General features: G+C 37.1%; 1 protein-coding gene across 2 annotated transcripts in view; it reads left to right on the top strand.

The window, feature by feature from the left end:
* The first annotated feature begins 6,049 nt into the window (after positions 1-6,049).
* dazap1 (DAZ associated protein 1) overlaps positions 6,050-12,115 on the top strand; it is a 15,494-nt gene continuing 9,428 nt past the window's right edge. Inside the window, exons 1-6 of one of the 2 annotated variants that reach the window (XM_026916844.3) lie at positions 6,050-6,215; positions 6,962-7,002; positions 10,296-10,462; positions 10,626-10,691; positions 10,951-11,058; positions 11,272-11,320. In XM_026916844.3, the coding sequence (XP_026772645.1) occupies positions 6,151-6,215; positions 6,962-7,002; positions 10,296-10,462; positions 10,626-10,691; positions 10,951-11,058; positions 11,272-11,320 (496 nt within the window). In that variant the 5' untranslated portion in view covers positions 6,050-6,150. The remainder of the gene's footprint in view (positions 6,216-6,961; positions 7,003-10,295; positions 10,463-10,625; positions 10,692-10,950; positions 11,059-11,271; positions 11,321-12,115) is intronic. The other variant, XM_026916854.3, reaches the window with a different exon arrangement.

The following is a 12,115-nucleotide window of genomic DNA, read 5'->3' on the forward strand; positions in this document are numbered from 1 at the left end:
TTCCATGCATATCTAGACCTCTTATAAACAGTTCACATCATGTTTTCCACAGCACATGTTGAATACTATTTTCACATGCGTTCTTCCACATTGATGTTGAAGATAAACTGAATGTTTTTTGCTGCCAGTAGTCCTCCTGCAGGCCCCGTTGATAGCTACCTCACCAACTGATGAATAAACATATGACTGCACTCTCAAATTGTATATGCAATATATAGTACTATGCAAAAGGCACATGTAAAAAAAAAAAAAAAAAAAAAAAAAAAAAAATGTAAAGGTGCCTTCAGAAATAATACTTTAAAAGTTTCCACATAAAAAATCTACTATAAAGAGCAGTAAACAGTAACAAACTAAACAGAGGCAATATTTGGTGTGATGTTTGACTTTAAAAATACATCAGTAGTCTCAGGTACATTTTGTGCAGCTTTATAAGGAATTGGCTGGTAAGTTTTTTTTAAGCGTCTTGGAGAATCTGCCACAGTTCTTCTGGAGACTCCTGAAAAGTGGTCTATTATGTAGTATGTTACTTTCTTTACTGACATACAAATGTTTTTCTCGAATGTTTAAATTTCATTGGACAAGTAGTGTTTGAAAATTGACAATGTTTTTTTTTTTTATGAACCCAATAATACAGAACTTATCAAATAACCATGTAAAACAAATTTGTATAAAATAAATTAAATTGCTGCCATTATAAACAGTTGGTGAAGTAGCCTTGCTACTAACATATGGCATGTCGGTACTAAATCACTTTTCTCATGAATATAATACAGTTTTTGTAATTTTATTTATTTTTTTAATACACATCCGAGTGACTCCACCAGCCTACTATTTAGCCCACCCTTAATGAAGATGATCATAAAAAATAAACCCCGCTGAGGTTGTTGTATAAAATTATATAAGACTGGTGCTTGGCCTCAATGAACTATGTGGTCTTGCTAAACCTGCAATTAAATTTATGCCTCAGTCAGTTGGCTGTTAGCCTAGCAAGCCAGTCTTCCAGTTTTTTGACACTAAGCCAAGAACTGCCTGCTTTTGCTTTTGACCGAGACTACAATCGAGCAACTACAGACAGCCTGTCACATTTACTTGCCATAAACAAAATGCAAATGAAAAACTAATAAGATGTGATGTCTTGAAATCAATTCGGTGACTATATCTTGCACAGGTTTAATTACCTGTTGAAAGCTGGTGCAAGTACATTGAAAGTGCAGAGAGCCAACATGGTCACAGGCAAAACAAACAAACAAACAAAAGCAAAATAACACTTGCAATCTTCAAGATGCTTCAAGATGATTTTGAATCTTGGGGCCAGAAAAGTACACTATAACTAGCAGATGCTCTCTGTGTTGTATATATACAATATATTGCACACTTATCTAGTAAGCATTAGAATCTCATAGAATCTCATTGGCTATCTGCAAGTTTATCCCACTTTTTTATGTCACTTTAAATCAGTGCTACAGGAAAATACCATGGCAACAAAGTGCTTTTCAGAGCTAGTTATAGTCACTGAACTGAAAACATTTTATGAGTTTCATAGCATCCTGTTTATAAAAGTTCTTCAAGAGTTTTGTTTGAAGCACTTAACATTTTTGTTGTTTCTGTGTTCCTTTGAGTGTTGAGAAGCAGAGATTAAAATACACTCTTCCTGATTGTGGCACCATTTTCATCAGCTCTTACATGTCATACAAAACAATTGACTGTGTTTCATTGTTTGCAGTCTAATGGCCTTTTCCTGTGAAAATAAGTAGGTTTTTACCACATTGAGTGATGGAAACTACAACATTTGTTGCAAGATTATTTCTACAACTACCATAGAGAGTACCATCAGTGTCCTTCTAATAAAGTCTGTCTACTCAGCAGCCATCTTGGCAACACTCCTGGACAGTTATTTTCAGTCATGCATGGCCAGACCTCTATCTGCTTGAATAAGTAGAGGCCCATATACCAGAAACAGATTGACAAGACGATATTTCAAACATGGATTTGAAAGTGCTGTTAAATTCTGACAAAAATAGTATAAATAATGTGTGACCTCTTACTTAAATAACATGGGGAAAAAAAACATATTTTTCAGGTTCGCTCAGACTACTGAGTATACAGTACATGAGTCTTCATAACTAATCATGGAAAGCACCCTATAGCTGCTCATGCATCAGGCTTTTCTCTTAAAGTCTTTACCAAAAGGTGATTGGATCTTTTTACTGGAAGGGTGGGACTCATGTAATACAGCAGCCATATTGAATGTTTTGTGCTGCCACATTCATATTTTAAATAGCTGCTTGTCTCTACTTATACCGTTGCAGCTACCATGCCCTCTTGGAGTGGTAATTGGGAGGATTAGGAGTGTTCCTGGTGGGCCTGCCATGTATCTTAACCAAAACTACACTATGTGACCAAGAGTTTGTAGACACCTGACTACAACACTTATATGTGCTTGTTGAACATCCCATTCCAGATTTAGTTCCCCTTTTACTGTTATAATAACCTCCACTCCTTTTGGAAGGCTTTCCACTAGATTGTGGAGCGTGGCTGTGGGGATTTGTGTTCATTCAGCTACAAGAGCATTAGTGAGATCAGACAGTGATGTTGGGTGAGGAGGCCTGGCACACAATCAGAGTTCCAGTTCATCCCAAAGGTGTGCAGTGGGGTTGAGGTCAGTGTTCTGTGCAGTCCACTCGAGCTCTTCCACTCTAACCTTGGCAAACCATGTTTTCATGGACCTGGCTTTGGGCATTGTCATGCTGAAACAGGTTTGGGGTTCTTGGTTGCAGTGAAGGGAAATTGTAATGCTACAGCTAACAAAGGCATTCGAATACATTTGAATTGTGTGCGTCCCATTTTGTAGCAACAGTTTGGGGCAGAACCACATATGGGTGTGATGGTCAGGTGTCCACCATCCTTTGGCCATAGATTGTATATTTATAGTAATTTCAGAAAAGTAATGTTGAAAGTGTAGCGTAGATGAGTTTGAGAGATTCACACCGTTGACAAAAAATGCAATAATAACATTTTGATATTTTACTATGCACAGTATATTTTTATCAACAGTTTTACACTTAAGAATAATGATACTCCCTGCTGGACCCATAGCCTATGGGCCCAGAACAAGCTGTAACTAACAAGAACTAACTCTAGCTGAATTTTAGTTGAACAGATTGAGGTTTTGTCAGTTACAGTGTTATAGTTTACTGTCTCATCAGTGCTCCTTTCAGAGTTCAGACAAACTACATTATCACATTCCAATGGTTGAAAACTGATATTCGTAATCTAGAAGTCAAAGTCCATAGCGTCAGATAACTGACTTCCACTAATCTTACTGAATCATGTACTAATTTTACAAGCAGCATAAAATCAGCTTCAGGTCCTTTTCGTACCATTCATGAAAAAAACAAACAAGTAAAAAAACAAACAAACAAACAAACAAAAACCTGGCCATTAGTGATTCCAGCAACACTTAAATGCACTTAAGCATCGATTCCTTAATGTTTTATTATGCTCGTCCATCCTGAATTTGCCCTTTACTCTTTTGTATTGCTCTTCCCCCTTAGTTTATTTGTTCCACAGTCCGTTATCTCACTTCTGTTTTCTATATTAACCCTCACATTACTCGCAATTTTGCATTATAATCTGTGTTTGAATGTGTATATGTTTTTCTACTTCAGGGCAGGAAATCCTCTAAAAACATTTTACATATATACATTATAATCACAATTTGTCTTTCCCTTCAGTAAAACAAATCCAAATCAAATTATAGTTGATGTTAAATTATGTTTAATGACTAAATATATTTACCATAGACCCTTAGGACAAGTATGAATAAGGTCCATTCTTATTCTGACCACAGATTACTACACATTTTGTTAAAAAAAAAAAAGAAACACTGCCTTTCTGCTGGGCCATTTTACAAAGTTGGCATTTCAGAAAGCAAATCGCAGTCCATTTATATATTTCTTCAAGTGCAAATTGTGAAAGGTGATATCCTAACAGCTCAGAGCCAATATAAATCTTCTTATGCCTGTTACATGGTATAATACACAGATTAAAAAAAAGAATGTGTGAAAAAAACAGTAAAGGCAAATGGTTTATAATGGGAAAAAAACATTAAAGGCACAGTCTGTAGTATTTAAAGGTGTCTCTGTAATAATCATATATTTTAAAGATTCCCTAGAAAACTAAATTGCTATGCCATGGATCTTGCTGGTTTCTTTATTTCAGAATTCCATTTAACTTTTTCAGCCTGATAGTTCTCTCTACCTCTAGCTAGAAGTCCACCCCTTTACCTTGAAACTCACAACACACACACACATAGTTTCAACAGGACAGGATAGGGTCAGTTGGGCAAAAGGGAAAGGCTTGTTGATGTTTTTATTGACATTGCAATTCACCTTGAAAACAGCAGAGGGCTCTTACAATTACAAAGTGCTTCTTTAAATAATACAGTATCAATGACAAATGATTAGGCTTTTCTTTCATTACTTAATTTTTTTAATGCAGTTACAGTTGCTTTTAAATATAATTACAATTGTAAATGGCAAAAAATTATAGAAGAGAACTAAGAATAAAAGATCTACAGGACTGGGTTGCACCAGCAAAGATTAAGCTTTAACAAAAAGTTTATCTAAGAAGAAGAAGAAGAAGCATCTATTGGTCCATTACATTAATCGTATTTGTTGCTTCTTGTTGTAGTTGTTTTTAAATCCAGATTAAAATGTAATTGTACTGTAGATATTGTGTATTTTATTCTTTTTTTTAATTTTTCCTAAATAATCTTTATATATTTAATTTGGGATTTGGGATAATAATAATAATATTAATATTATTATTAATAATAATAAGGGAGTTATGCAGGACAACATGCAAGTGAATGTTGTGAGATGTCTGAGAGACAAGTCTCTCTCTCTCTCACACACACAAAAGCGCAACCTGTCATTTTACAGAGAAAATGGAAAGCGTAGCCAAGACTCCTTCCGTAAATGTTAAATAAATATCTTCACATCACAATGATTATAAGAATAACTTTGATAAACAACAAGTTTTTATAAATCTGTGTATTATTAGTCTTAGATTATGTGGCGCTTCTGCCGTACAAGTCCATATAATGTAGTAGAACGAGCATATTAATATTAATATCATTAATATCTTTCATGTTACAATCAGAACTACCTGTGTTGTTATACAAAAATGATGCACACCTTTTGACCAATCAGATTCGAGTATTCAACCGAGCTGTGGTTGACACAATGCAGAGGACTGTCACCACCCTGAAGTGTGTTATTTTTATCTAACATCACACTCCGAAAGTGTGTTATTCCGCTTGTACCATGGCGATTTGCCAACGATTAAATCTTTAAACTTATCACTGAATAACACACAGTGCTTTTTAGCTGTTTATAGTTACATTTAATGTTGTGGACCCTCCACAAGGAAAGTTAGTTCCTGTTATCGCTTACGTTACAGCAGCTATAATAAACAGTCTTTCTCTCACCAGCCTCTCTCTCGTTTTTTTTTCTTTTGAAGTTAATGAGAGAAAAAAACATTTCATGTCATGTTATTGAGAAACCAGAAAGCACAAAGTCCTCTATCCTGAAGACTTTCCTGTGTTGGGAAACTTACTGACATTCCTTCCAAAACTGTTAAATAAACGTCTCCTGGCAGAAAACTTCACTTTGTCAACGATTATACGTTTTCTGTGTTAAACAACAACACGTATTTTTAAATGTATTTACTATTAGTTTTAGATTAGGCCTGTGTGGAGCATCCGCCATACCAGTCCCTGTGAAGGAGCTGTTACTATAGTAACAACGAGCGCATTAATATTAACCTAGGTTTCACTTTAGGTGACAGTCGGAACTACTGTCAGAGCCGTGAATAAACAGCCAGGCTTGCTGTGTTGTAACTGTAATGAAGGCCATGACCTGTGCAGTTTAGCATAACTGCTTGAATGCAGACAGGTCGCCATTGCTAGACCGCGTGTGATGACTACAGTTCCCAGCAGCCTTAGCGTCATCAGCGCTCCCCCCCTGCAGGGCGGCCCCGTGGCTTGGCGTCAGCGTTGCGCAGGTTGGGTTTGAACCGAAAGCGGAGTGACCTTCCCGGGGTAGGAGCAGAGAGGAGGCAGCTGTAGGAGACTGAGGCAGCTGACTAATGTCCGCACTCCAGTCCACAACTCTCGCTACAGAGATGAACAACCTACCTGGAGATGAAATTGGGTAAGACGCCGTTGGCTTTAAAGAGAGTTTCTTTCTTTCTTTTTAAAAAATAACATTAAAATATCACTCCCTGTCATCTGTGTGCTAGCGAGCGACCTGCGCAGTGAGAGTGTAGCTTCAGCGATGATAACGTCCAGGCTAGCTCACAGTTACCATCAACTGTCATTCAGAAGCTAGCTGCCAGGCTCGTAGCCAGTTTACCTGTCGGAAAGGTGTCGAAATAAACGAGTTTAGAGTCCAACTTGTGAAAAAGTAGCAGTTTGTTCAAACCTGAGCCGAGTTTAATGCCTTAATGAAGAGCGGCTCATTCATAACTGTCAAACTCTTCACTTGCGAGCTAATCAGGTTAGCTGGTGTTAGCAGGTTAATTAGCGAGGCGGGTTAACTGACATAAATATTGACTCCCACGGTAGGAACAGACGAGTAAAGGTTGAGTCGTTGACTCCATGTTCTCGTTGAATCCGTGCTACATTAAGGAAGGTGGTTAGTCTGAGAGAAATCCTAATAAGCGTGAGTTTAATGGGAGTCTGGTTTTGTTGTTGGGCCGTAAGTGAAGTGTGAATGACGAGCTGTTTCCTCGAAGGAGTCGCTCAGTGACAAGCTGCAACTCTGTGATAAACCGAGAGAAAGTGGCACAAGTCAGCCCAAGTGATAGCTTGCTAGCTGAAAGGGAAATTACGTTCTTCTGTCTCTCTTCTTACACTTTATTTGTCGCTCTTGTATAACCCGAGTTCACTGTCTTATAGGAAGCTGTTTGTGGGTGGATTAGACTGGAGTACTACTCAAGGTAAGACTGTGGGTTTTCTCTAAATTGAGAGTCTGTGCTTAAGAGCATAAAGCTGTGAACACATTTAAGCTTTCTGAATCATTTTTCACATTGTAAGAACAGTATTATACTATCCATTCTAGTTAAACTGCCTCTCATAATGCTTTTTTTTCTCCATAGTTAGTTTTGTAGCAGCAGGAACGCCTTGACATTACAAGCTTCTTTACAAGCACAGTTCAGATTTTTTTATTTATTTTTTTTGTACTCAGATTGCATCTGCCTATCTTGACAGTTTATATTCATAACCACAAGTGACCCACTTATATCTGTCTTTAATGAGAACTCACCTGTCCCCTAAAACGCCCCGCATGACAAATTTCACGGTCAGTTGTTTCAAACGCTACTCGGATTCCTTCCCGGTTTGCTTGAATGGATTCCCCAAAGATGAAATTCTTCACTAACCACACCCACTTGACTTCTCTTCTCTGCGTTGTTATGTTGTCGACACTACAGAATGGTGACGACAACAGCGTTAACACGCACACACATGCGTGTTGGGATAAAGCCGCATTGAATTTCCATCTGAGTGTTCTCGTTCATGTGACATGGCTACATATCCGAGATGTATCTGATCTAGGACCACATACAAAAGTGGCTCAGGTCTTGTTTAAAAGAAAAGGATCGTGTTTTTGTGTCTACACAGTCCTTTAGGGCAGAATATCAGATTTGTGTCCTCACCCTTGTGATGTGAATGTAGGCATAGTGCAGCATGTAAGAACACAATAATCAAATTACTGTAGGGCACAAGTTTCTAACCCTGGTCTTGGAGTACGCTGTGTCCTGCATGTTTTACTGTTTTGTCTGCTCCCATCAGTTGACTCAGTAGTGTTGAAAGACAGGGGGTACTCCAGGACCAGGGTTATAGAACATATAATGTGTTAAGCCATTTAATTGTCCCTATTCTCATTAAAACATGGATAATGTGTGGAATAGTGTTCAGTCGTGGCACAAACTGCAGTGTATGGGTTCTGGGCTGAAGGAATGTCACTTGTTTGTGTTGTGAACATTACAAAAAAGCTACAGAACCCAGTATTATCAGCGTGTGAATGATGGCATAACAAATTAAGCATTTCTTAAATATTTAAGGACTTGAATTGCCCTAGCAGTTTATTATGTGAGTCCTCGAATGCGTCACTGTTATAAGACTCCCGGGCTGTAAGTGTCCCGCAGAGTGAGCGAGTAAGTGCGCGCCATTACACCACCTGCGTAAACCTGTAGTGTGTCGGGGTACACGGAGCCTGCGCACCATTCGAAAGCTGTCTCATCTACTTCTGCTTAGATTTATTGACAAAAGCTCCATAAAAAATTGGGCAAATAGCAAATAAAAATGCACACACAGAGTTAATATGGATGCCCCTCTGTAATGCAGACTTTAATGGTAAATGAAGTTGGGGTTGAAAAATGTGCAGCTCTTTCAGAAACCTCGCTGGTTAGATGCAGAATTGCAAACTATAATTGCAGTCCGTTTTAATAATAATAATGATAATAATAATAATGATAATAATAGAAAAGAAAGGCTCAGGAGTATGCAGGTATAAGTGTGACAGTGAATAGATGTAGGAAATATGTCACTAGGATTGAGGACCCAAAACAGGCCAAATATTCCCCCCAGTGTTTCTATATCATTTAATGGTACTAAGTTTAAGCCCTAAAAAGATCCTGAATGCTCTGACAGATATCTCATGTCTTGTTTATAGTTGGCGCTTTCTGTTGCTAGCAATAACACTTCCCCTCCACTTAAGATGTACATACCTCTCCCTTTATAGCCTCTCACTAGCTGAAGCAAATGGAGCGAACTCCTCATTGTTCTACATTGTTGCCTGGCGAAGTGCAGTTTGAGAAACTTTAGTGCTTGATCTGCAATGACTAAGAACTGACCAGAGCCAGTGACCCCTGTCTTTCACACACACACACACACACACACACACACACACACACACAGACACACACGAACCATGAACTTTATGATTGATGACGAGGTTGTTATGAACATAATCCAGTTATTCAAATATTAAGCATTCATGCTATATTAATTACTTAATATACATCTATCCACTGTTGCAGTTTGTAATACTGGATATAGTTCATTTGTCACACTTTATAGTATTGTTTGAGTGCAAGTATTCAATATTCATTGTTTAAATATTTTAATACTGGTATGCAGTATATGTAATAGTGCTGTACTTCTAAGTGCAGGTTGTTTTCATCATTCAACAAGTACTTTTTACTTACTTTTTCTTTCTCTTAGTCTTAGACACCCTATTTTTTTAGTACAAACTTTGTTATAGATTTTTATTTTGTGACTTTTACATTATTGATTCAGTACAAAAACCTTTTAGATTTCCAAACATTAGTTTTCCAGCACAAAATTAAATGTTTGTATGTCAGTAAAGAAAGCAGCAGATTACATAAGAGACACTTTTCAGACAAAAAAAAACATAATGAAGGCTGCTGGGTTTTGCTGCAAAAATAAGAAGCGAGTCGACAGTCAAAGTCTGCAGAAGAGCTGTGGCTGCTTCTGCAAGATGCTCAGTAACACTTACAGCTCATTTCCTTATAAAACTGCACACATTGTACCTGAGACTACTATTTTTTTTTTAAAGTGAAGAATCATCACACCAGATATTGACTTTGTTTCATTTATTACTGTTTACTGCTCTTTATAGTATTTCTTTAAATGCAGAAACATTTAATTTCGTTATTTCTGAAGGCGTCTTTGCTCTACAGCATTTCTTTGCATGTGCCTAAGACTTTTGCACAGTACCGTAATTTCTAATTTGTATTTACTTTCTTTTTTGTTTTGTACTTCCTTTCTTATATTATTTTGCACTTATGTTGCTTTTTTATCTGTGCTCCACACTTCACTTTATTTACTTCAAAATAGAAAAGAAACTTTCCTAAAAGAAATATAAGAAGAATTTCCTAAAAGAAATATATAGTTTGTTTGACACAATTTTAAACCTAGTTAATTAAAGCAGGCAGTTATTATATCTATAATAATTATCAGCAGTAGTTGATCTCCACCATCATCACACTGACGAAATTTGACTGTACATCACAGACCCAACTTTGAGAACCACCTGTATATCCAGTTTGTGTAGGCATGTACACATATTGTGCTCAGTTGCATTCAGATAAGAAATTGTCTGTTTTGTTCCTAGCAATAAAGAGTATGATTTATTTGTTAAAGTTAAGGTTGCTGTATTAAACAGTGTGCAGTTTGGCATTACAGCCTGTTTGCTTCCTCTTTTTAGAGACTTTACGAAATTATTTCTCCCAATATGGAGAGGTTGTGGACTGCGTCATCATGAAGGACAAAAGCACAAATCAGTCCAGGGGCTTTGGCTTTGTGAAGTTTAAAGATCCAAACTGTGTTCGGACTGTACTGGACACTAAACCTCATAACCTTGACGGTAGAAATGTAAGAACAAAGCAGATTACTGTGTTTTTGATTGCTTGACTTGAGTTCAGCCAAAAATTAATGTTAATTTATTATAAAATACATGTCCAATGATACTAAGTAATAATAATAATAATAATAATAATAATAAGGACAGTGGAGCTTTAATTCTCTGCTTTCACAGATTGACCCTAAGCCATGTACTCCAAGAGGAATGCAGCCAGAGAAGACAAGAGCAAAAGATGGCTGGGTAAGTACTGTGACGCTCTCGTTTGGAAACATGAAAATTATAATTCAGGCCTTTTGTGGTTCAGGTGTCATGCTGAAATTGACAGAATTGAAATTATATACTGGAAAAAAAAAAAGTGCTCTCCGGTACTCCCAGGATTTTGTAGATATATGCACTACATTTGAATGAAAGTCTCCTTGTAAGCTTCTGACAGAATGGCCAAGATTTAGAGTATTCATATTGCTCTCCATTTTAACTGTGGTAATTTTATATGTTTTAGAAAGGAGGTAAAAGTGACAGCAATAAATCCAAGAAGATATTTGTTGGTGGAATTCCACACAACTGCGGTGAACCTGAACTCAGGGACTATTTTAACAGATTCGGAGTGGTAAGATTTAGATTTAGGTACTTAGATGTCTTTGTTTTTTTTGTTATCTGTACAACAAAGTAGTCTAATGATAAGAAACAAAATTATTTTGTTTTTAGGACTTTTGAACTGTAGAGATTAACTCCTGCAGTTGTGTTGTTGAATTTAGATCAGCCTTTAAGCGGTCACTTTGTTCTACCACTGACTCACTTGTTATACATTTTCTCCTTGAAGGTCACAGAGGTGGTAATGATCTATGATGCAGAGAAACAGAGACCCCGAGGTAAAAGCTGATCTAGTTCTGTTCCCAATACATCTATCTTCATACTCATGACAAACTATTCTGACCCAAAGAGGAAGAAAAAAAAGTCTTGCTCAGTGTCCTTCAGCAGAGCTCATTCTGATCTCATTTCTAACTCCCATGTCTACCATGTCTCCCATGTCGACTTTGGCCTGTTGCACAGCTCCTGCATTTAGAAAAGTCGAATCCACAGCATATAGGGCAGACATGTGCATTGTGGAAGCATCACTGAATCAGCTTGTGATGCATTTGCTTGTTGTTTAGAATGTCAGTACAGTATTAACCTTCTCATTTTTTAACCTTTTTTTTTTTCTCTTTGAAAAGCAGTCATTAGCCTTGATCTCCAGCTGCTTTTACTTGGATCCACTGTGCTCCCAAATTACAGAAACCTCTCTTCCTTAATGGAAGAGAAGGCTGATTATATTCAGATAGCCCAGATGCTTTCACCATGGCAGTGAAACAGAATGCAGGTGACAAGCGAAACATGGACAGGTGCAGAAAGTGTTTAATTTTCCATAGTGTAACACACTTGCTATGGTGGTGAAAGGAAGCAGACTCTACAGGAAACTTGTTAGAACAACATGTATTTCGATGTCAAATGAAATTACACAGAACACAAATAATTGGTGTTAAATATTGAGAATTTTGACATGAATACAAAATAATATTTAAGCATTTGAGTCTTTCATGTAATACAGCACCAAAACAATGCAAATGATGTGCAGTACAAGTCACTTCAGTTTCAGTGGATCACATTTTTTTTTTGCTTCCATGCAT

This window comes from Pangasianodon hypophthalmus, chromosome 11 (assembly GCF_027358585.1).
Source record: "Pangasianodon hypophthalmus isolate fPanHyp1 chromosome 11, fPanHyp1.pri, whole genome shotgun sequence".
NCBI lineage: Eukaryota > Metazoa > Chordata > Actinopteri > Siluriformes > Pangasiidae > Pangasianodon > Pangasianodon hypophthalmus.